The sequence below is a fragment of the Bos javanicus genome, chromosome 4, assembly GCF_032452875.1.
Source record: "Bos javanicus breed banteng chromosome 4, ARS-OSU_banteng_1.0, whole genome shotgun sequence".
In the NCBI taxonomy this organism is placed as follows: domain Eukaryota; kingdom Metazoa; phylum Chordata; class Mammalia; order Artiodactyla; family Bovidae; genus Bos; species Bos javanicus.
In genome coordinates, this window is record NC_083871.1 from 71629460 (window position 1) to 71655717 (window position 26258).

The 26258-nt window shown below is 40.7% G+C and overlaps 1 protein-coding gene across 3 annotated transcripts in view; it reads left to right on the forward strand.

Annotated features, from left to right (window-relative positions):
- Positions 1-26258, forward strand: part of OSBPL3 (oxysterol binding protein like 3) — a 199532-nt gene that overhangs the window by 137447 nt on the left and 35827 nt on the right. For 2 of the 3 annotated variants that reach the window (XM_061414324.1, XM_061414325.1), the window contains 5 exons: positions 2836-2966; positions 6176-6283; positions 14587-14721; positions 17573-17666; positions 21971-22221. In XM_061414324.1, the coding sequence (XP_061270308.1) occupies positions 2836-2966; positions 6176-6283; positions 14587-14721; positions 17573-17666; positions 21971-22221 (719 nt within the window). The remainder of the gene's footprint in view (positions 1-2835; positions 2967-6175; positions 6284-14586; positions 14722-17572; positions 17667-21970; positions 22222-26258) is intronic. The other variant, XM_061414326.1, reaches the window with a different exon arrangement.

Sequence of the window (26258 nt, forward strand, 5' to 3'; positions counted from 1 at the left end):
CCTACTCCTAATGCTCAACAGATTCTAGTTAGTCTCTCATTCATAGAACCTATATACCCTGTGTGCATTTATTTATAAATGATGTCCCAGCAAGAGACTCAGATATCTAAAAACTGCTGCCCGTATTTCAAAAGACTGCAGTTATCATCACTTTCATCCTTGTATGTTTCTTTTATTACCATCACTATTATTATTTCAGTGTCATTTATTATGTATTATATATGATGCTTTAGGTTAAGTGCTTTAGCTTACTTAATCCCCATAATGATCTTATGAAGTAAATGCAATTATTGTCCCTATTTACAAGGGAGGAAACTGGGGTCCAGGTGCAGCGTATCCTTGTAAGAAGTCTTACAGTGAATAAGTGTTGGATCTGGGAAGAACCCAGTGCTGCCGCTGGAGCCCACACTATTGCTGGCTCTATTGTGCTGGCCATTATTTTGCTCAATGGTGTTGTTTAAATCAAAGAGCTAAACTTGTTCCATAGACACTATTAGAAAAATCGATACCTATTGACCCCATCTTTGGTCACCAGAAGCATCATATATTAATAATGTGTTTGCACTTAAATAAATTGCTTATTTGTCCTGTGATTTTGTGAAGAAGCTCTGAGTCTGGGTAAACACCACAACTTCAGATAAGTTCAGGGATGGCCTACTGAAAGAGGTTCAGTTGTCTGCATGGCTGTGGAGTGAAGGGAGCAAGTCAGTCATGCATGTTTAATTTCTGTGATACTGAATTGGCCACTCCTAAGTAGCAGTGCCTCTAAAAATGCAGCCGCCAGGGAATTTAGTAGTATGCCAGGCCATTAGAGAAGAAGTATGTATCAGCCTCTTCCCTCTTCCTGCCTTTCTAAAACAATATAGAATAAAGGAGATTGGAAAGATAATATTCAAATGTGATTTCCATGATCAATAATTCAGATGACAGTTGCATTATTCCTTGGAGGTAACTTGGAGATCAGTCCTGGGTGTTCATTGGAAGGACTGATGCTGAAGCTGAAACTACAATACTTTGGCCACCTCATGCAAAGAGTTGACTCACTGGAAAAGACCCTGATGCTGGAAGGGATTGGGGGCAGGAGGAGAAGGGGACGACAGAGGATGAGATGGCTGGATGGCATTACCGACTCAATGGACATGAGTTTGAGTTAACTCCGAGAGTTGGTGATGGACAGGGAGGCCTGGCGTCCTGTGATTCATGGCGTCGCGAAGAGTCGGACACAACTTAGCAACTGAACTGAACTGAACTTGTACATTATTTGATCAAAACTTGGTGTATTTTTTACTGTACCTGAAAACAGTTTTAAAAACTTTAGTTCAGGCATCTGAGTGCCAAATAACACTGAGCTTTCACTGGACCTAAATGCTCACTCAAGTGAACCAAGTGCTGAATGCCAGGTTGAGAGGCAGGGAATTCCTGGGTCAGGCAGGTGAAAAGACTAATAAGGAAAAGGGTAGTTAACACCTTTTGGGAAATAATTTCAAACTTACAGGCAAGGTGCAAGAATAATTAAAAAACTCGGGTATCTTTACCTAAGTTCTCCATTTTTAATATTGTGCCACATTTATCTGTTTCTACACACACGCACACGCACACACACACAAACACAAACATACACACACGTACATACACATGCAGATATGTGTGCATTTGTTTATTTTTTTGATCCATGTGAAAATAGGATCCATACATCGTCTTTTTTTAATTAATTAATTAATTTTTTTTTGGTCGTCTTTTTTTTTAATGCATTTATTACTATCATGTATATTTCCTAAGAATAAGGATATTCTGTTCCTTAACCACAGTTTAGTTATGAAACTCAGGAAATTTAGCATCAAAATAGTACTTTTACCTATTCTGCCTTTCATATTCAAATGTCAATTATAGCAATATCCCTTTCCCCTTCAGTACAGAATCTAGTCTGTAGTCATAGATTGCATTTAACTATCATACCTCTTTAGTCTTCTTTAATTGGGAACAGTTTTTGAGTTTTTCTTTTCTTTGATGAAATGACACTTTTGAAGAATACAGGCCAATTTTAAAAAATAGAATGGTCCTCATTCTAGGGTTGTCTGATGTTTCATCATGATCAGATTCAGATGGCCCATCCTTGGGCTGGTGTTCAACAAAATTAACACTGTGTCTTTTTCAGGGTATCACACAAAGTCCCAAGGTACACAAAGTCTATCTGATTCCCACTAGTGATTACTTTTGGACAACAAATTAAAGTGCTGTCTCGTTTCTCCTCTGCCTTGTTACCATTTTCCTTCTGACATCCCAATAAGTTGTGTTTGCAGACATTTCCAGTCATTAGGAATACAAACAAAACTAAATGTTGATAATTGAAATGTATAGTCCTTTCAACTGTCAAAATATATTGGTAACAGGTCATAACGGAATTTCTGTGGATAGGGACTTTGGAATTGACAAATGTGTGTAGTTTTCAAAATTTTAATAGATCTTATTTTCTAGAGTAGTTTCAGGTTCACAGCAAACTGAGCAAGAAGTTTGGTGTTCCCATACCCACTGCCCCACACACGCATACACAACCTTGTTCACTGTCAACATCCCACCAGAGCGGTCCATTTCTTGAGCATCAGTAAACCTACGCTGAAACATCATTATCACCATAAGCCCATGGTTTACATTAGGGTTCACTTTTGGTGTTGTACATTTCAGATGTATTTTTTAAAGCCACAATAGGGTACATTTGCTGAACGGGAAATATTCATGACTGTTACTTTTCTAAATTCTTTTATAAGAATTCTCTGTTTCTTGTTTATAATTATGCCTCTTCCTTTATTCTTTTTTATAATGATTATATCTTTATAGTCTACTTCACTTTAAGGTCAGCTTTTAATACCATATCAACGGAGAGAGAGAAACTGAAGCAACTGATGGAGCAGGATGTTTCTGCCTCCCCCTCTGCCCAGGTCCTTGGTCTGAAGCATGCTCTGTCATCCGTAAGTTACACTTCTGTGTCACAGCAAAGCCTGGCAGTGTGTCTGGGCTCATGAACTTTTTATGTTTTCCATCGCCATGGTTGTGTTGAAAATTCATGAGAAAACCAAACATATTATCCAAATTATATTCTAACCTTTCATCAGCTTATTCTGCTTATTCTAAACACCAAAGCTGAGCCTACTCCAAATCTTAGTAGTAAATATTTCATTGAGCATTAGATACTCTGTTTGGTTTCCTCCTATTTATCTTGAGTTTTCTGTTTTTGTAAAGCTTTTGTTACGTGTTTGTCTTACAGACATTTGTTTGTTAATGCTTACGAAGTCTGATGGTTTGCAGATTTCCATACCTACGATTTCACAAGCTTTGACTGATTTTCCAAATTGATAGATACAGGCAGCAGAGTGAAATTTTGAATTCACACTCTTCTCTACAGCCCAGGGTTAATCCGGTTTACCTGTTTACAGCCTATCTCTTTCAAAGACAGGCAAGTGATTTGATTTGATAGTACAAACATTTAGGTCCCACCTGCTCCCCGCTGTGGGCACAAAGAGATGAGTCATAAGGAATGTCAGGCAGTCACTGTGCCTGCTTAATAAACAGAAAAATCACTGCCAAGCCTCAAATGTTTTCCAGTGAGCCAGCCTGTCATTCACGCTCTCTCCTTTTTCCCCCATTGATTGCAGTTTTATTTCTCAGAACTGGGCTGCATTGAAGTGCAGTGTCCTGGTGTTCTATTTTGAATAGCTGACAGTATCTGATTGTTCACTCTAAATCTTTCAAAAGCTGGAGAACTTTTCAAAGAACATACTTACTTGCTCCTATGCTTTACTTCTATGTAGAATCTTTACTATGAAAAGAGAGAGTGTGTGCATACACAATTACCTTCTGAAGTGATACTGAACTTTCTATGTAGGGTCAGGTAGGGGATATGAATTTTAGGTGAATTTAGATGAATTCTTGTTTTCAGAAGCTAACTCAAGCAATGAGAGAAGTAGAAAATACCCACTTATGCTTTCTATTCATCATGTTACCGAGAGAAGTAAAGTGATGCTTTTGGTATAATGTTAATTGTTAATACATTAACGTTGGTACGTATTGTCATTGTAAGGTACTTAAAGGTGTATTCACTCAGTTGAACATTCCCAGTATGTTATCTTGGAAAGAAATAGAAAATAACATGGATTTACTCCATGTTTAGAGTCTTAATGTTGTCAGCTGAGAGGTAGAAACACCCCCTTTTGGATTGTACTGGACAGTCAGTCACACACAGTCTGCTACTTTGGTTTGAGAGAAGCAGGGTGGTTCTTTACTTTTTTTTTAAGTTTATTTTTTAGTGGTAAAAAGCACTTCTTTAGTCATTTGTGTCATTTCTTTGTGGCCCAGCCACCCAATGGAATATTATTCATCAATAAAAAGAAATGAGCTCTCAAGCCATGCAAGATATGAGTGAATCATAAATGGATATTGCTCATTGGAATAAGCCAGCCTGAAAAGACTATGTACTGATCCATTCATATGATATTCTGGAAAAGCAAACATACAGAGATAATAAACAGATTACTGGTTGCCAGGGTAGAGGGGAAAGCATTTCTTATGGTTCCAAGTAGGTTGCCTTTTAGTGCATTTAGAAGGTACCTCTGATGGGCTTCCCAACGGCCCTTTCACTGTGGTCTTCCTCTTCCCTGCCCTCCTCCTGTGTGAGGTCCAGCTTCATCTTGTTAATCTGCTGGTCTGGTAGAGGCCATGAGACCCACTTGGCCCTGGCGTCCCTGGCCACAGTCATTAGAAAGTTGAGATAAAACAGAATGATCATTAACTTCTTTTTTTGTCTTGGATTCCTGATTAGATTCAAGGCTTGTTTTTTAAAAATAAAAATTTGAGAGTTATCTCAGGGCTATCAGAATGAATCTGTGTTGAATGTACAACCTTTGTGTGTGATTTTTTTTTTTTTTTCCTGCCTGTGGCTCACAAAGGAAAGAGAAGCTACTAAAATAGCATATTTTTCAGGCTATCTGGAGATTCTAGCCACTGGTATCTATCTATTCTAGCCACTGTGTAAGATGCCAGCAACATATTGGCCAAAGTGAGTGCCCCATAGAGGTTTTTAAATGTAGTTGTGTGCTTTAAGACACATTTACTCAGTGTTTCCTAAATGACCCTTCAGAATTTCCAAATAATCCATTCCAACTGTGGATACTAAAAAATAAAGCCAAAATTCTTGTTTGAGATCCAGGCAGTGGGGGGGATATGAACACTCTTCTGTGCTCTCAGCAGGTATACCCTGTGGGCCCTGATGGATGGGAAAAGGCTCTGAGCTTCTCAGAAGAAAGTCAGGAAGGCAGATGGACAGGATGGACAGATGTACAGGCGCCTGGGAAACTGATTGTGGGAGTGGGTAGGAGACAGTCAGGTGAAGTTGTCCCTTACAAAGACAGATCATTTGAAGGATGCTGGTCATGAAGCACAGGGGAGACCAGCATGAAGGAAAACACCTTCCTTTACCTTCCTAGTTGGGAGGATGGGCAGGGGACTCAGACCTGCCCAGGGAGAAGAAGTAAAAGAGGTCCAGGTGGGCTGACAAGAGCTCACAATCCCTTCCCAGGGCCCTGGTGCTTAGCCCCCATCCAGGTAAGTGAGCTCTCTCTCTTTTATTTTTTTTTTAATAGACTATCTTAGTCATGAAGAATGAACGTAAAACAATCAATACGTATGTTGTAAAACAGTAAAATTAATCCTCTGCAAAATCTTACTTCTCAGCACACTTTCTAAGACCCCACTCAACCAGTGTGACGGAACATTAAAATATGGCCAGTCACATGGAGGTGAGAGTGGCGTTTTTATTACAGATGAGAAAGGAGCTTGAAATCTTTAGGGGGAGCTGTTCAAAGAGACTGAAGGCAGCTGAGGAGGAGGAGGGGCCAAGAAACCAAGAGCAATAAGGGCTTATAGGTGTGTGTGATTTCCTTCTCCACTGAAAGAAAAGCCTTACTAACCCTTACTTTCATCCCTGGAAATGAGAGTCGAGAAGGGTCTGCATTCCCAGTGTTTAATAGCTTGTATCTGCCAGGCACCAGTATCCTGTTGGATAACATTCAAGAAACAAGTCCAGGAGGTGCCCCCGTGAGGGCTCCTCCACACTGGGCTTACTGCTGTGCTTTTGGAAACATCCATTGATTAACAGAGCCCCACTATTTTTAACGTGTTCCAGGCCCTAGCACAAAACACAGATCTTAAAGAACGCTTATGCAGAATCCATGCCGAGTCTCTGCTCCTCGACCTCCCTGCTGCTGCCAAGTCGGGTGACGGTCTGGCAGAGGTGGGTAAGGTTCTCCTCCGGTAATGTCGCCCCGCCCTGCTCCCACACGATGCCGTCTCTCCCTCCCTGAAGCCTCCCTGCTGCCCTGGGAGGGGTGCTCCCCTCACCATGATGGCTGCAGTTCCCAAGGCCTCCTTGAAAGTACGCTGCCAAACTGCATTTCTAAACTGCTTTTTTCCCCCTAGAATGTTTCTTCCCTTTCTATTTCTTTACCCCATTATCCTCCTAAGGATCACGCTTTTCTCTTGATAGGAGTGGGAGTCCCACTGGAGTGGGGACTAAGAGACAAATATTTTCTCCTGTTACTTCTGAATAAACCTCACTTTCTCCTACCGATAGAATCCTAGCTCCCCCTCTGAGAACCTCTCTCCGCTTTCTTTATGACTGTTTCCTTCTCCATTTCCTGTGTTTGTTTTTTTTTTTTTTTAAATACAGCTGTACCCTTTGGTGGGGGGAAATATTACAATTGAAGTGTCTTCGTCAGTTTATAGTATGTTAAAAATATGTTTTCTCAAGACTTGGGATTTTATCCAAAATATTCTTTGAATATGCTTAAAACGAGAAAGTTCAGAAAAATCCAAGTGGATGACTTGAAAAAAAAAATCAGTACAAAAGGGTAGTGAAAGTCAAAATAGTTTTTAGCCATCTCTTATATGCCTGCCTCAATTGTGCTAAATATTTCATTAACAAGTGGATTAGACTGAGCCCATAAAAAATAAGGAAGTTCAGAAACAAGGGTTGTAAATTTTTTAAAGGAGTTTCTATGTTTAATACATCTTCCTTCTTTTTCTGTTCACAAAGAAAACAAACCCTGACACAATACCTTTACTTCTTGCAATGTTGTTGTGTTGGGTGATGGGCAGATAAGATGCTGGAATCAATCAGACCAAGAAGTTCAGACATCTACCTCCATGTGAAGCACAGGCTATGCCCTGACCTAATGGGAACCCCTTCTCATGAGGGTGGTACCCTCTCTCCTCAGGGCTGGCAGGCTTCTTCCGAGTTACACATCTGAGATACACACCAGTGATTGACCGTGAGATTCCTCTACATCTTCACTGCCCCCAAGAGATCTTTTCAATCACTTTTTAGCCCAGACCTAAATTGAGTCTCCGCCAGGACAGAGCACTGAAATGTTATCTGCAGGGGCCTTCATTTCAGGCCTGGGCAAAGAAACATGCTCACCAGCTAGGTTCTCTTCTGAATAAATCTGTGGATTGGCTGAAGCAGGGCTCAGTCATGGTGGCCTACTGTTACTGAAGGTGGCTTGGTGCCGAACACCATGGCACTCTGGTGTTTGGTACCTGTTTCCAGGCAGCATCAGTTCAGTTCAGTTCAGTCACTCAGTCATGTCCAACTCTTTGTGACCCCATGAACCGCAGCATGCCAGGCCTCCCTGTTCATTACCAACTGCCGGAGTCTACCCAAACCCATGTCCATCGAGTCAGTGATGCCATCCAACCATCTCATCCTCTGTCATCCCCTTCTCCTCCTGCCCCCAATCCCTCCCAGCATCAAACGAGTCAGCTCTTTGCATCAGGTGGCCAAAGTATTGGAGTTTCAGCTTCAATATCAGTCCTTCCAATGAGCAACCAGGACTGATCTCCTTTAAGATAGACTGGTTGGATCTCCTTGCAGTCCAAGGGACTCTCAAGAGTCTTCTCCAACACCACAGTTCAAAAGCATCAATTGTTCGGCATTCAGCTTTCTTTATAGTCCAACTCTCACATCCATACATGACTACTGGAAAAACCATAGCCTTGACTAGATGGACCTTTGTGGACAAAGTACTGTCTCTGCTTTTGCATATGCTATCTGGGTTGGTCATAAGTTTCCTTCCAAGGAGTAAGTGTCTTTTAATTTCATGGCTGCAATCACCATCTGCAGTGATCTTGGAGCCCCAAAAAATAAAGTCAGCCACTGTTTTCACTGTTTGTTTCCCCATCTATTTGCCATGAAGCGATGGGACCGGATGCCATGATCTTAGTAGCGTATTATCACCTAATCACATTAATTTATTTAACAAGCTGTTAAAGAGATAAATGGCAAGTTGGCCCTTGACTTATGGCTTTATTAATTTATATTCAATGTATACACCTGGGGCTATTTGCATTTGGGAAAGGAAACCAGAATCAAAGGTCTTTTTAAATGCATGTTCTTAAGTTGATCTCACAAATAATGTATCCAAAGGTTAAATACTCTTTGTTGCCTTTGAGGAGGAGCCATAACATCCTCAAGGTCATACCTTCCACAATGACCTTCTGGAGTCTTGAATTGATGGTGCAGTTGTCTCATTGATCTAGTTTCTCTCTCAGGGACTTTCTGTGGTCCATGTTTTATCCTGCTTTTCACAGAGTGACTCAGGCTGACTTTCCCAGTAAAGGAAAAGCCATTGTTGCCTTCAGGAAATAAGAGAGTGAGTAGAAGTAGCTGCCCAAAGCCTGAAAGCCAGACTCCAGTGTCCTTTCCTTGGGTAGCTTCTCAAACACTATGGGAATGACAGTCCCCACACTGGGGTCAGCCCAGAGTACTCTGTTTTTAGGCCCTCTTTCTTTCTTTGCTTCCCTTCTGTTACCTTTTCGCTGCACAAATTATTCATCTTTGGTGTTTTAAAATCGACTTGGATTCTAAAATCTCCCCTCCTATCAAAAATTATTCTCATATCCTATCAAGTACTTCTATTTAAAATTTCTGAATGTGAACATTTACTATTACCAGGTTATGAATTCTTGGGTTATTTTATATTATTTTAAATTCCAAATGAAAGGCCAAGTGACTTTGGGGATAGTATCCTACTACATCTAAAGTCTATTTAAGAGACCAAATAAGCAAGAACTTGAAAGAAAAGTGTAAAACAAGAGGAAATGCGATTCTTTTAACCGCCTGTTTGCTATATTCCACATGCACTTGAACTCATTCTCTCATAAAATCTTAATCATGACTCTATGGGATAGGTGATGCTAGTTTCATTTTAGAGACAGGGGAACTAAAGCCCAGAGAGGTTAAATAACTTCTTCCAGGGTCAGTTCAATTCAGTTGCTCAGTCGTGTCCGACTCTTTGTGACCCTATGAATCGCAGCATGCCAGGCCTCCCTGTCCATCACCAACTCCCAGAGTTCACCCAGACTCACGTCCATCAAGTCAGTGATGGCATCCAGCCATCTCATCCTCTGTCGTCCCCTTCTCCTTCTGCCCCCAATCCCTCCCAGCATCAGGGTCTTTTTCAGTGATTCAGCTCTTTGCATGAGGTGGCCAAAGTACTGGAGTTTCAGCTTTAGCGTCATTCCTTCCAAGGAACACCCAGGGCTGATCTCCTTTAGGATGGACTGGTTGGATCTCCTTGCAATCCAAGGGACTCTCAAGAGTCTTCTCCAACACCACAGTTCTTCCAGGGTACACAGCGAGTAAAGGGTAGAGCTGGGATGTAAGTCCAGTTCTATGAGTCCCAAGCACTTGTCTCCTCAGCAGCACCATACTGCTGTGTGGCGAGGAAAGACAGGCCCAGCCCCCAAGTAAAACACATGGTAAAGCTCCAGTAGTGAAAATATGGCAGTACTGGGGTAAGAGTGGGACAGAATAACTATTTCAGGCATAGCACCATTTTATATAAAAAAAGAATGAAATAAATTTATGATAGAAGGCTCAAAAATCAATAGGAAAGAGATGAATTTTTCAATAAGTTAGGCTGACACAGCTTGAAAGCAGTTTAATCTTTCCATTGCAGCCTAAAATAAATCACTAGTGAATCAGAGTTAAATTCAAACTGAAAAATATTGATTTAAATGTTTATCAAATGGCTGGAGTAGGGAGGATGTCCTAAATGTGGGAGCAACAGAAAAAATTACCAAATCATGTTGATGAGATTTGGATTTTTTTTTTTTTTTTAAGAACAAGAAGTGGTGTGTGTGAAAAAATTAGTCAAATAATAGACTAGGAACAACTGTTTTCAGTGAAAAATGACAGACTTAAATAATACTAAATAGGTGGTAATGACTTTCATACGTAAATAATTAACAGGTAAGAGCAGGTAATTTAAGTCCTCAACAAATACATGAGAAAAAAAGACCCTATTCACAAAAAATACCAAACGCAATTTTTTAAATTAATTTTTTATTGTGTGATATTTGTCAGTTCACTGGAAGGTGCAGAGGTGCAGAGGGAGGCCCCGTGTACCCTGCCCTAGCCTCCTCCAGTGTTAACTCTACTGCTAGTTGTCGTTGCTGTTGTTTAATTGGATTATAGTTGATTTGCGCTTCCCTGGTGGCTTAGTCAGTAAAGAGTCTGCTTGCAATGTGGGAGACCTGGGTTCGATCCCTGGGTTGGGAAGATGCCCTGTAGGAGGGCATGGCAACCCACTCCAGTATTCTTGCCTAGAGAATCCCCATGAACAGAGGAGACCGGTGGGTTACAGTCCATGGGGTGGCAAAGAGTCGGACATGACTAAGTGCACAGTTGATTTAGTGATTTACCACACACAATGGACATCAACTTGTGCAAACTCTGGCAGATGGTGAGGGACAGGGAGGCCTGGCGTGCAGCCGTCCATGGGGTCACAAAGAGCCGACATGACTGGGTGACTGAGCAACAAAGACATGCACATAATTGATTTACAGGCTTCCCAGGCGGCAGTAGAGAAAAGAATCCGCCTGCCAGTGCAGGAGATGCAAGAGGCCGGGGTTTGAGCCCTGGGTTGGGAAAATCCCTTGGAGGAGGAAATGGCAACCCACTCCAATACACTTGACTGGAAAATCTCATGAACAGAGGAGCCTGGCGGCTACAGTTCATAGGATTGCAAAGAGTTGGACTAGGACTGAGAATACATACACACACATACATATAGTTGATTTACAGTATCTTGTCAGTTCTAGGTATACAGCCCAGTGATTCATTTATACGTATAAAGCTAGTTTATTTTTTTAAAGAAAAAAACTATTCAACCTATTCTTAACAAAAAAATACAAATTAAACCAGTTAGAATACAACAACATTTTTCTAACTTATAGTATTCAGTGGCTGCTGCTGCTAAGTCACTTCAGTCGTGTCCGACTCTGTGCGACCCCATAGATGGCAGCCCACCAGGCTCCCCCGTCCCTGGGATTCTCCAGGCAAGAACACTGGAGTGGGTTGCCATTTCCTTCTCCAATGCATGAAAGTGAAAAGGGAAAGTGAAGTCGCTCAGTCGTGTCCGACTCTTCGCGACACCATGGTCTGCAGCCCACCAGGCTCCTCCGTCCATGGGATTCTCCAGGCAAGAGTACTGGAGTGGGGTGCCATTGCCTTCTCCAATTCGGTGGCTATATAGATATAAAGAAAATAGAGTGTCTCTTTCTTGATATAATTAGGTAATAAATATTTTGCCTTAAACATTTTTAATAATTCTACTCTGAGAACTGATTCTAAGAACTAATGACATACAAGCAAAGACACATCTGCAAACCTGTTCATCATCTGGGTGGCTCAGATGGTAAAGAATCTTTCTGCAGGGCAGGAAGGGCTACCCATTTCAATATTCTTGCCTGGAGAATTCCAGAGACAGAGGAACCTGAAGGACTACAGTCCATTGGGTTGCAAAGAGTTGGACACGACTGAGTGACTGACACTTCCACTTCCCCATCTTTACAAATTTGGAAACACTTTATTTCCAATAAATGGTTACTCTGTGATACATACCTTGGGTAAATCTGCTAAAGTTCATTGTCTCAAAGAACTTTTAATAGCCTGGGGAGAAGTTCACAGTATAATGTTAATTGAATGTAACAAACTAAATAAAGACTGTGTACAGTGTGACCCCAGGTTTTCAAACTTAAAAACAGTCTATACACAAATATTTTAATACAGAAAGTAGACTGAGTGGCTAAATAGGGGCCACATCTGGTGATCAATTTTAAATTCTTTTTTTAATTTTTGGCTACATACACCATGTGACCTTACTTCTACAGCCAGGGATTGAACCCACGGTCCTTGCATTGAAAGTGTAGGAACTTAACCACAGGACCACCAAGGAAGTCCCTGGGTGATGAATTTTAAGTGATATTTATTTACATCTTTCTGTATTTTCTGTTTTAAAAACATACTACCTTTAACATAAAAAAATGTTAATTTTTAAAAATTATAGTGCAGTGTTTGGAGACGTTTATAACATTAGATAGGTAGATGACAATTGTTTCAAAACAAAGATGTATGTATTAAAAGGATTGGAGAGAAATTTATCAAAATGCCTATAGTGGTTGATTTAGTGTGATGGGATTATGTGTTCCCTTCCCTCTCTCTTCTCTGTTTATTTCTCTTTTTGTGATGTAAAAACGGATAACCATTCATGCCTTCCCAGCTTAAGGGGGTATGCTTGAGTTAAACGGGCTAGGTCAGTATTTTAATCCACCGTCCAGGGTTGTGCAGGACACTGGGCAGGGCCCCCGCAGTCCTGTGGAGTTTTGGGTGGGCATCAGCAGGAAGGTGCTGGGGTGATGGAACAGCAGGAAGGCCAAGGGCCAGCTGTGCTATCTTCAATGTTGATCCAGCCAAGAAATCCTTCTGACCCATCAGCCTGGGAGGAAGGAGATACAGAAAGGAGCCAGAGTGACTGTTAATAAATTAATGAGGAGAACAAGTAAATAAATCATTAGAGTCTTAGGTGGCGGTGACACAGCAAAGACAGAGGACAGTTCTGTTGTTTCAGTGAATGTTAAGGGAGCTCAGTTATTCATTACTGTGTCTCCTTTTTTAGGAGAGACCTGTACTTTAAAGGGGGCAGCCATGATGCTTATTTATAGATCTTAACGTGGTTTAAGTCTTTGTTGGGATGGAAGGTTGTAGGGATGTTAAAATGGGTGGGATTTTTCAATAAATGCCTCAGCTAGAAGAGAAAGGGATATACGTTGAAATGTGTTCCTGAGGTAAACATTCCATTAAGCAGTCACTTGCCCACTTGATATTACCAATTATGAACAAATGCTGGGGCCCTCTGGTCATAGCACCCTCATCTTAGGAGACTGAGGAGTGTGTCCTGCTCTCATAAAACTTCTGGAAAGATATTATGTGTTAACATTTCTTTCCCAGGTTATTCTGGGACTCATTTATCAGATACATAAGGATATAGAAGCAGCTCCTTTATCAGCCCTATGAGAAAAGTGAGCTGTTGGGATGTTCAGACAACAATCTTCTCTGAGTCAAAGGAATCAGAGCATCTCATCCTCAATCCATTCTCCTTCCTTAAGGTATCAGGGCTCACCTCTTCTATGAAGCCCTCACCAATCAAAGCCCCTTAATGGAATCACCTCTCCTTCCTGCCCATGTCCTTAGTGCTTTTGTGTTGAGTGCCTGGCTCACTCAGGCCAGAAACCTTGTTTTATTCATCATCATATCCCACCATGAGCAGCACAGTGCAGTTGCTCAATTTCTTGAGTTAAATTTTCACTTGCAAATAGCATAGAAAACACATTCCCAAAGTATTTAGGTACTTCCCATAGCAAATGTCCAGGCTCAGTGACAGGAGGAGAAAATGCTGATATTCTATCCTGTTGTTCAGGGAGAGGCTTATAAATGGGATTGGGGACTTCCTTCCCTCACAGAGTCAGTGTGGTTGGAAAGACGCAAAGAGAATTTATCTCATTCATCCATGTATAATGGATGATCTGCCACCAGGGGCACTTCTGGACTGAAACACACTGCTCATTTGTCAAAGAATGCCTCAGAGGCAGCACTCTGGTCTCTGGGAGAGAATGGAGGCAGGGGAAAGCTGTGTTGGTCTGAACCAGCCATGAGAGGACGTGCATTTAGTACAATTCAGAGGAAATTTTAGGATGAAAGGAAACGTCCTGCAGTGGTAGAGAATAAGAGGATTCAGAGAGTGTTGGAATTTTCCCCCTCTGAACACATGATTGACCAGAGATGTGTTCATACATCTTTTGTTACCTAAATGCTATTAACGGGAGACATATCAATATCACTTACATAACGAGTTGCCAGCCACAGGCCTTAGTTTCTGCAAAGATCCCCTGGTCTATAATGAGTTAAGCGGAATGAAAACTGACCTGCAGTCTTTTTTTTTTGGCTTTGAGGTTTGTTGTGTGTGTCTGAGCTGTAATGGTGCCTGTAAACAAGGGGCCTTTTGGGGGAGACCTTCACTTCTTACTGTGTTTTGGTGAGGTTTGCCTGTCCTCAACTCTGAAGCTACTCTCTGCTTATAGCTGCTTCTAGTTAGCCTGGGCCTGTGACCTTGTGTATCATGTAAGAAATCAGTTGTTTATTTTGCTTTTCTTGAAACTTTCTAAATATGTGCATTTTTGGTTTTGTGTTTCCAACAGGAAAACTCCAGAGATGATAGTCGGGCTCTGGTCCATCAGCTTTCCAATGAAAGCAGACTGTCCATCACTGACTCTCTCTCAGAGTTTTTTGATGCCCAGGAAGTTCTGTTGTCTCCAAGCTCTTCAGAAAATGAGGTACGAACACTGTTTTCAGTTAGTTGCCCCCAAAATCTTTTGCTGCTTTACTCATTCGGTAAATAGCCATAATTTAGAAACACTGAGCTCAATGGCCCCTTTTTATCATTACTTTCTAAGGATCTTCTTATAAGTTATACCACAAAAGTCATAAAAAGATAAAAAATCTTAGGGGAGAAAGGTTGTGAAAGTAAGTATTAGGCTTACCCTGGTTTCTGTTACTGATACTTGGTTTGTTATACCTCTTTTCAATTGTAGTTTAATGATTTTGATTATAAGCTGTTTGATAATGTATTATTTGCAATACAGGGCCAGAAGTTAGCCCCTTATATATTTTTTCAGCATTGAATTTGATCTGTAGTAATTTATAATATATAATTATTGTTATAATTTATAATTATATTTTGAGTGAGTGTACTGGTCATTTTAGCTCTTCATTATAGGACTGATTTGTTGTTGTTGTTCTGTTGCTAAGTTGTGTCCAACTATTTGCGATTCCACGGTCTGCAGCAAGGCCTCCCTATCCCTCAGTATCTGTTGGAGTTTGCCTAAGCTCATGTCCATTGAATCAGTGATGCTATCCAACCATCTCATCCTCTCCTGCCCTCTTCTCGTTTTGCCTTCAATCTTCCCCAGCATCAGGGTCTTTTCCAATGAGTCACCTGTTCACATCAGGTGGCCAAAGTATTGAAGTTCAGCTTCAGCATCAGTCCTTCCAATGAATATTCAGGGTTTATTTCCTTAACGATTGACTGGTTTGATCCCTTTGCAGTCCAAGGGACTCTCAAGCACCACAGTTCCAAAGCATCAGTTCTTTGGTGCTCAGCCTTTTTTATTGTCCACCTTTCACATCCATACATGACTCTTGGAAAGACCATAGCTTTGACTATACAGAGCTTTGTTGGCAAAGTGGTGTGTTTGCTTTTTAATACAGTGTCTAGGTTTGTTGTAGCTTTCCTTCCAAGAAGCAAGTGTCTTCTAATTTCGTGGCTTCAGTCACCATCCACAGTGATTTTGGAGTCCAAGAAGAGAAAATCTGTCACTGTTTCCACTTTTTCCCCTTCTATTTGCCATGAACTGATATAACCAGATGCCATTATCTTAGATTTTTGAATGCTGAGTTTTAAGCCAGTTTTTTCACTGTCTTCTTTCACCCCCATCAAGAGGCTCTTTAGTGAAGTGTTCCTCTTCACTTTATCATCTGCATATTTGAAGTTACTGATAATCTCTCCCAACACTCTTGATTTTAGCTTGTTACTCATTAACCCCAGCATCTTGCATTGATGTACTCTGCATATAAGTTAAATAAGCAAGGTGACAATATACAGCCTTGATGTACTCCTTTCCCAATTTTGAACCAGTCAGTTGTTCCAATTGTTGGTTCTTGACCCACATACAGGTTTCTCAGGAGACAGGTAAGATGGTCTGGTATTCCCATCTCTTTAAGAATTTTCCACAGTTTGTTGTGATCCACACAATCTAAGGCTTTTGCATAGTCAATGAAACAGAAGTAGATGTTTTTCTGGAATTCCCTTGCTTTCTCTATGATCTAACAAATATTGGCAATTTGATTTCTGGTTCCTCTGCCTTTTCTAAACCCAGCTTGTATGTCTGAAATTTCTCAGTTCAAGTACTGCTGAAGGCTAGCTTAAAGGGTTTTGAGCATAACTTTACCAGCATGGGAAGTGTCTGGTAGTTTGAACATCTTTAGCACTTCCTTTCTTTGGAATTGGCATGAAGACAGACCTTTTCCAGTCCTGTGGAAACTGCTGGGTTTTCTAAACTTGCTGACCTATTGAGTGTGACACTTTAATAGCATCATCTTTTAGGATTTTGAATAGTTCAGCCGAAATTCCATCACCTCCACTAGCTGTGTTCATAGTGATGCTTCTTAAGGCCCACTTGACTTCACAGTCTAAGATGTCTGGCACTAGGTCAGTGATCACACCATGATGGTTATCTGAGTCATTAAGACCTATTTTGTATAGTTCTGTGTATTCTTGCTACCTCTTCCTAATCTCTGTTAGGTCCTTAACATTTCTGTTCTTTATCATGTCCATCCTTGCACAAATGTTCCTTTGATACCTCCAGTTTTCTTGAAGAGATCTCTAGTTTTTCCAATTCTGTTGTTATCCTCTATTTCTTTGCATTGTTTATTGAAGAAGTCCTTCTTGTCTCTCTTTGCTGTTCTCTGGAACTCTGCATTCAGTTGGGTATATCTTTGCCTTTCTCCCTTGCTTTTCGCTTCTCTTCTTTCCTCAGCTATTCGTAAAGCACTCTGACATTTTCCCTTCTTACCTTTCTTTTTCTTTGTGATGGTTTCGGTCACTGCCTCCTGTACAATGTTACGAACCTCTTCCCTTGAATCTGTTTGTCATTTCCATATAATCATAAGGGATTTGATTTAGGTCATACCTGAATGGCCTAGTGGTTTAAACTAAAAAAAGTGGGGAAAACCACTATAAGTACTAATATTGTTTATCTATTCGTATCCATAGAAGATTCTTCTATTCACAAATAGTTAAAGACAAATTGTAACTCATGCTACTCAAATGCTAACAAATTCTGTAAAAGCAGTCTGAATTAATAGGAATTTTATGATGACTAAAATCTGGAATTTACTTATGTTGTCCTTGTCAGAATGAATCAAGAATGTGTAAGAATTTTAATAACATATTTTCTGTCCACACCTCCTAGGCAGGCTGGTGTATGGGGCTTAATGAAAACAGCACCCAAAATTATTTCTGTAGATTTATAATGTATGGTTAAAGATATTTGATTATTTGAAGCAAAGGTTTTATGAAATCTGGCTTGTTTACTCTAATGTATATTATTTCCTTTTTTCCCATAGATTTCTGAAGATGATTCTTATGTCAGTGACATAAGTGACAACTTTTCCTTAGACAATCTCAGTAATGATCTGGATAATGAGAGACAGACTTTGGGTAAGATTTAAATTATTTGATCTCAAACTATTATTTGAGTGTTTGGATCTTTGCAGAATACTAATAAGTATATATTGGAGTACCTGCTGCAGACAGAGAATGGAGCAAGTTCTACATCAGAAACTTAAGACGTGGTTGCCACCCTCAATGGTTTTATAGTCTAGGTGGAAACATGGCACTCGTGTGAAAAATGTATTCATTCACATAAATTTGTCTGCTCATGCGGATTTCTGTTTTATAAAGTAAGAACATATGAATCATCATATGAATATCAAAAATTAATATAACAGATGCTCCTTGTGTGGTTAAACTTTCTGCAAACATATTAGAATATAACTTTGCCTTTAGGTATCTAGTGGCTTTCATAGTCTAGGCATGCTGTCGGACTTGTATTGTAAAAGGTCTGGTCTGAGTGCTAATTTAGTTTCAGATTCTTCAAGATAACTCATTTGAGAGTAACAAACTGCTATGCCCTTAGGGGTAGAGCTTCAGGTACCCTAAGATGTCCTTTTATTTCTGGTTAATCTTAAGAGTGAAAATGATGCCCAAAAAGTGTGAGATGGAACCATGGGGTACCTGGAGTGTCTGCTGTCTCCAAACAGCTCTGATTTAGGAGTAAGCAGACTAAAGCTTGTTTAGGAAGCTGACCTACCTTAAGAAGAATCTGCCCACTGAACAGGTTTTTATACGAGTCCTATAGCATCGAATACTCCCAGTTTTGGTAGTCAGTGTGCATGGGGTCTGTAGGCTCATCTATGCCAGAACATCACCTCTTTTCATATCTACACGGAGGACAAGGACCATGTCAGGTCCTTTTTGATGTTTCAGTGTTTCCCAGCTGAGTATGTACATGTTAAATACGATGATGATGAGTTGTTACCTGAATGCCAAAGAGCCTGCTCTTTGAAGGATTACAAAAAAGACAGGTAATTTTACTGTCTTCTGGAAGAACATCCTTCCAGCATCATACCTGCTAGAAGTCAGAAGCTCATTATGCTCTGTGTCATTCCTGAATTGTTTCTGGAGAGATTAACCCTTTGGTGGAAAAGTCTGAGAACCAGTGATTCAGAGGTAAAGACCAGTCATATAGGAGCAAGTTCATATGCTGTTTTTTGTAAAAAAAGAGAAAAAAAACCAAAAAGGTGAACTGAAAGAGAAATGAGAAAGCATCAGTTATTTCCTTAGCAAACAATACCCACACTAAATGGGAACCCTTGTTGTGGATGAAGAAGACAGACAAACACCAAAGTCTCCTTCTATTTGAGGCCTTAGGAAGGATCTCAAGGGGAACCAAGGGATTAGAGGGTTCAAAGGTCAAAGTTAGGAACAGAGGACTTGCCCAAGGACCTAAGACCACAGCTGTGCTGAGTTGACACCACGACTGAGCGACTTCACTTTATTTTTTCATTTTCATGCATTGGAAAGAAATGGCAACCCACTCCAGTGTTCTTGCCTGGAGAATCCCAGGGACGGGGGAGCCTGGTGGGCTGCATCTATGGGGTCGCACAGATTCGGACACGACTGAAGCGACTTAGCAGCAGGAAAAGCATGTCTAAGAGGTGAAGACCAGTTCTCTTTCTTTTCCACAGCCATGTTGCTAGAGTACTGACCAATGTTTTCTTAGCTTGAACAAACACTGGGCCAAACCCAGCTTTCTTCTTTGGCAATAATTGGAAGATTAGATCTCTACATATCAGTACTCTACTGAAAAGATTATATGTAGAAATAACCTTTGCATCTTAGGACACAATATTTCCTACAGAAGGAAATAGGATTGGGTCCAGGTCTTGAAAAATTACCACACTAGAATTTCTTTGAATCCTTAGTAAAAGCTAGGTATTCAGAATGTTTCCTATTAATTTATACCCCTCACCAACCTGCCCAGATCAGTATGCACATATTCAATTCTGTCACTGCATTGGGTGCTATGTGGGGGTTCAATGGTTAGGAATATAGATTTAGGAACTGGATTTCCTCAGTTAATCCCAGCTCTTCCACTCACTGGTTATATGTTCTAGGGCAAGTTTCTCAAGTTCTCTGTGCCTCAGTTTTCTTCATCTGTAAAATGGGGCCAATAATACTGTTTATCTCAAGAGGTTGTTGCAAAGGATAAGTGAAACAATATATGTAAAGTGCTTGAAAGACTGTCACAGAGTAAAAAGCTAGGCATGTATTAGCCTTTATTAGTAGTAGTAGTAGTGTTGTTCAGTTGCTAAGTCGTGTTTGACTCTTTGCAATCCCTGGACTGCAGCATGCCAGGCTTCTCTTTCCTTCACTATCTCCCAGGGTTTTCTCAAACTCATGTCTGTTGATTGTGATGCCATCTAACCATCTTGTCCTCTTGGCACCCCCTTCTCCTCCTGCTCTTAATCTTTCCCAGCCTCAGGATCTTTTCCAGTAAGTAGGTGCTTTGCATCAGGTGGTCAAACTATTGGAGCTTCAGCATCAGTCCTTCCAAAGAATATTCGGGGTTGATTTCCTTTAGGATTGAATGGTTTGATCTTGCTGTCCAGGGGACTCTCAAAGAGTCTTCTCCAGTAGTAGTGTAATATTTCTTTACAATAAAGTATTTTGAGATTACAGGGAACACAGTTTTTAAAGACTCTTATCATTTGCAGCAGTTTACTTGATTTTTGCCTATGTTGAGCAACTGAAATAAATTCAGAATTTAATTGCATGTTTAGATTAACATGAGACTTCAAAGTATGACCTCACTTTCATATTCTCTTGTTCATCAAAGCAGCCTCATTATTCAAAGTGATTGACTTTAAAATAAAATACCATTTTCTCATATGTTGGTATACTGCAAAAGGTTTCTTTTGAAAATAGGTTGTGTTGGGGTGGAAAAAGAATTTCAGAGCATAAAGTAATGGAAGTTGTCACAAATGAAAAAAATTGATGGGTGTAAATATCTAAGACGTAAATGTTTCACTCATTTAAAAAGCTGTGTAGGCCAAATGTTAAAGATAAATGTCAAGTGGCAATTAAATTGTAAAGCAAATATAGAAACAAAAGATTATGTCTTAATATATGAATAGGAAAGCAGATGATTCAGAAAAGAATATTCATGAAAACATTCCAAGTCACAATAGGAATTTTTTAAATGTAAGTTAAAACAAGGAGATAGCACTGTTCACCTAATGATTTGCTAAGAATTCAAATGAATGCTGACAAGCCTAGAATGACCTCAGAACATGGACACTGGTACGTGCTTGTTGATAAATGGGAAATTTTGAAGAGCAGTATGCTCATATGAGGGCTTCCCTCGTAGCTCAGTTTTTAAAGAGTCTGACCGCAATGCAGGAAACCTGGGTTTGATTCCTGGGTCGAGAAGATCCCCTGGAGAAGGAAATGGCAACCCACTCCAGTATTCTTGCCTGGAGACTCTCATGGACAGTGGAGCCTGGCAGGCTATGAGTCGCAAAAGTGGGACACGACTGAGCGAGTAAGCACATGCACATGTGCTCACATGAATCAAATGTCTGAAAATGTTTGAGTTCTTAGACATAATAATCCCACTTCTATATGTCCTCAGAAAATAATCAGATGCAATCAAATATATAAGAATATGTACATTAACTACTTTTTTTTTCATCATAACAAGACACTGAAGCAAATCTAGAAGTCCAACAATAGATGAATGATTAAAAAAATTAGGACTTATTCATAGCATTAAATTGTTTTACATTAAAACTGTTTTAGAAGAATTCTGGGCAGCATAGAAAAGTATTTATTTTAACTGATTAAGCAAAGCATTAAACTCTACAAACATTGTGAACTGTATGGAGAAAATAATAAATGAAAATACTCCAATATAAATGGCTACTATTTCCAGGTGGTGGGATAATAGATGACTTTTATTTCCTTTATAATTTTCCTGTAATATGCACAATTGTTTTATCAGAATTTGAAATGATCTTTTAAAAGACTTTTAAAAATTTTTATCAAAACTTGAAGTGCTTTTAAACAGAGTTAAGGAGATCAGAAGTAACCTACTCTGGGCATAGCAGTCCAGTTTCCAATATTACCCTCAGTGCGTATAAACTCTGAAGAACTAGCTTTTGAGCAGTAGCATGAAGAGTTCCCTGCGAAGAAAGTCCATGAGTTTTAGTGTTTATAATTTCAGATGCTCCATTTTAGCTGCTTAAGATTCTTTTTATTGTCTGACTTTAAGTTATAATCTGGATAATTGAGATTAACAGTATCGTTGTGTACTTGCTCAGTAAGGAGGATTTCTTTTTCCTTTTCAGTAGTAAAATAAAATGAAAATCTTTATAAGGCAACCAGGCTGATTTCCCTTTCAGGGCCAGTGATCGACAGTGGGGGGGAAGCCAGGTCCAAAAGAAGGACGTGTTTGCCGGCGCCGTGCCCCAAGTCCAGTAACATCAGCTTGTGGAACATCCTGAGAAACAACATCGGGAAGGACCTGTCTAAGGTGGCCATGCCGGTGGAGCTCAATGAGCCCCTCAACACGCTGCAGAGGCTCTGCGAGGAGCTGGAGTACAGCGAACTCCTGGACAAGGCCGCCCAGCTGCCCAACGCCCTGGAAAGGATGGTGAGCACGCACCCTGCCACTCACTGGCCTGCCTTCGCAGCTGAGCTGCGGGCGTAGCAGGGCTCCTGTCCCTCTGCTTTCCACCTGGATTACTCATCAGAGAGGCTCATTTCCCAGCCACCTCCGCTTCCTAGCTCTGCCTGGCTGTTTTCAGTCACCTGGTCAGGAATGGCCATTGAGAGCAGCTTCGCTGTAACAGCTGCTGCCTGAGGGTAGTTCTGCTCTGTGATTTTGGGCTTCCTCTTTCTCTAGAACCTTCCATGTGATTGTTCTGATATTGCCTGGCTGGAAAACATGTCTTGAGGGCTGTCTGAGTGTTTGTTTTTACTACCCTGAGTGGGGAGAATTTAATTTTTTGAGCTCTTTTTTGTTTTGTTGTCCAGGGTAAATTTCCCATGAGAAAGTTTTGGTTTATTTTTGAAATTGTCCTGTTAGCCCCTGAATTTTTAGAAAATATCATTCAGTCACAGAAGAGGTTTTCACATCAGAAAGATTCTTCTTCCCCTGCCACTATTTTTATTTTATTTTATTTTTATATCAGTTTTTATCAGAATATAGTTGATTCCCCTTCCCCACCTCTTCTTGTATAGAATAAGTTAAAGGATAAAAATCATCCTAGAAAAATTAATCTTTTGTTCTCTACTTAGTATCAGTTCTAATCAAGTAATGGGGCTTCCAATAAAGGGGCCTCCAAGAATTTCTCATCCTTCCCCTGCCTTGTGGGGACAGAGGACAGGGGTGCCTTGGTGATAAGACTATGGCCAACTCAACCCTTTCTGTGACTGTGGCTATTTGCTCTTCAAAAGTGAGTGCCTCTTCCTCTTTTGGCCTTCTGGTATGTTACCTGCTCAACAGAAAGCTCATTGTGTGGGATGCTGGCACATCAGGGTCCTTCCCCACATTCAGCATCTCTGTCCTGGGCATTTGCTGATTGGCTGAATCAGAGGGCTCACCTCCAGCTCCAGGGATCCAGCCAGACATCACCCTCTCACTGGTGGAGGATGCCTTTGTTTTCTAAATTGTGCACATTCTGCAGTTTAAACTCATTAAAACTTCAGTTTCTTCAGTAATTTGAGGATTAAGGGAAAATCTTAATTTCTGGTTGAAAGAGACATCCCATCTCATCCCATACTGTCTCCAGGGACTTCGCCCTTCAAAGAGATTTTCTTTCCTGATACTAATGATAATAGGAGTAGGAGAGAAAAACAAGCTGTTTATTTTCTGTCTTCTTTGTTACTCTTCCCCCAGAGAATCTCTATGAACAAAGGGAGGTAAATAGATTCCAAGGAAAGTGTTAAAAGTTATCATTGTGGACAGTGCTTTTCATTAAAGAGCAGATTGACTTTGAAGATGAAAGCATTTTTAAAGGTGTTTCATTTTTGTAGCAATTTAGAGACCCTTAGGATGTCAGCTGATTGATTGGAGTCATTTGACCTTGAGAAGTAGTTTGAGGAAAGGCACCAATACATTAAGAAAGGAAAGTTCAGAAAAGCATTAGGGAGGAGCCTAGCCCATGTAATAGGTTTGCTGCTCCAAGTATGAGGGTCAGCTCTACCCCTGCAGAGATTCTGTCTCATGTTGCCAGCCCACAAGGAAGATGCTTTGTTTTGCCTGCTCCCTCCCTTCTTTCTCCTCCTGCATCATGAATGATTCCAGGTTCTTTTCAACATGTGTTCTGTTAAATTGTGAAGGTGATTCAGGGTTGACTCAACATTCCATATAGACATGTGACCTTGCTGCTAATCAGAAAACAGACATCTGAGGAAGCAGAGAGAGGAACAGATACCCAGGTTTCAAGAACAGACTGAATTGAGCACAAGTTGATTTAATAAGCTCTCCAGCTGCTCTAGAGTGTTTATACACTCTAGTATGAGGTGGTAAGGTGGGTTCAGCTTGTAAAAGGCATTGAAAATTATATGACTAGTGAACATTTATGAAAGGTACCCAGCTTTTTTCCCCAATATAAGAAACTTTATGAAATAAGCAGAGAAGAGGAAACATTGAAGTTATTACTCAGTATTAGAAAGGAAAATTTGCTATTGCTACTTAGGTTTAATTTTTTTGCCTGCCTTCCTCTCAAAAGACCAAAAGAATACAGACATACCTCAGAGATATTGTGTATTTGGTTCCAGACAGCTTCAATAAGGCAAGTATCACAATAAAGTGAGTTGCATGAGTTTTTTGGTTTCCCAGTGCATATAAAACTTATGTTTACACTATACTTAGTCTGTTAAGTATGTAATAACTTTGTATCTAGAAAACAATATCTATACCTTAATTTTTAACATCAAGTGAAGTCAAAGTTGCTTAGTCGTGTCCAACTTTTTGCAACCCTATGGACTGTACAGTCCACGGAATTCTCCAGGCCAGAATACTGGAGTGGGTAGCCTATCCCCTCTCCAGGGGATCTTTCCAAACCAGGAATCAAACCAGGGTCTTCTGCATTGCAGGCAAATTCTTAGCCCATGCAGGAGACCCCGGTTCGATACCTAGGTCGGGAAGATCCTCTGGAGAAGGGATAGGCTACCCATTCCAATGTTCTTGGACTTCCCTGGTGGCTCAGCTGGTGAAGAATCTGACTGCAATGTGGGAGACCCTGGTTCAATCCCTGGGTTGGGAAGATCCCTTGGAGAAGGAAAAGGCTACCCACTCCAGTATTCTAGCCTGGAGAATTCCATGGACTGTATAGTCCATGAGGTTGCAAAGAGTCAGACACAACTGAGCGACTTTCACTCACATACCTTAATTTTAAAAATGTTCACCGCTAAAGGAAAAATTTGAAATATCGTGAGAATTGCCAAAATATGACACCAAAGGCATGAAGTGAGCAAATGCTGTTGGAAAAACTTGCTGCAAAGTTGCCATAAACCTTCAGTTTATAAGCATCGCAGTTTCTGCAAAGCACAGTAAAGCACAGTAAAATGAGGTGGGCCTGTACTGTGGCTCTTCAGTGTCCTGCAAGGGGAGCTGTGCGAAACGCTGAGACCCTCACAGCCAGGGCCAGTAAGATTCTTCTCATTTCATATTCACCTACAATTTTCCTTTTTAAAAAAAATTTTTTTTTTTTTACCATGCCACGTGGCATTTCGGATCTAGTTCCCCCAACCAGGGATTGAACCCATGACCCATGCATTGGAAGTATGGAGTCTTATCCAGTGGACCACCAGGGAAGTCCTTTCTTTTGCTTTTTGAGTTCTCGTTTTTCTTCTAAGAAAAACAAAACTACTTGAAAGCTACTGTGTTCTGTCCTATGACTCATTACCCAGGCTCAGGAAATGACTCCCACAGATTTTCTTTGGTCAGATGAGTTTTTTTGGTTTCTACAATACCAAATTGCAAATGGTTAAACTTAGGATGCTTATTCTTAAACATTTTTTTTTATCTTGGAGTATAGTTGATTAGAAGAAGGCAATGGCACCCCACTCCAGTACTCTTGCCTGGAAAATCCCACGGACAGAGGAGCCTGGTAGGCTGCAGTCCGTGGGGTTGCTAAGAGTCAGACATGACTGAGTGACTTCACTTTCACTTTCATGCATTGGAGAAGGAAATGGCAACCCACTCCAGTGTTCTTGTCTGGAGAATCCCAGGGATGGGGGAGCCTGGTAGGCTGCCGTCTATGGGGTCACACAGAGTCGGACATGTCTGAAGCGACTTAGCAGCAGCAGCAGCATAGTTAATTAATGGCACCCCACTCCAGTACTCTTGTCTGGAAAATCCATGGACAGAGGAGCCTGGTGGGCTGCAGTCCATGGGGTCGCTAAGAGTCAGACACGACTGAGCGACTTCACTTTCACTTTTCACTTTCCTGCATTGGAGAAGGAAATGGCAACCCACTCCAGTGTTCTTGCCTGGAGAATCCCAGGGACGGGGGAGCCTGGTGGGCTGCCGTCTATGGGATCGTACAGAGTTGGACATGACTGAAGTGACTTAGCAGTAGCAGTAGCAGTATAGTTGATTAACAGTGCTGTGTTAGTCTCAGGTGTATCCCAAAGTGAATCAGTTATACATGTAATATATGTATTGATTCTTTTTCAAGT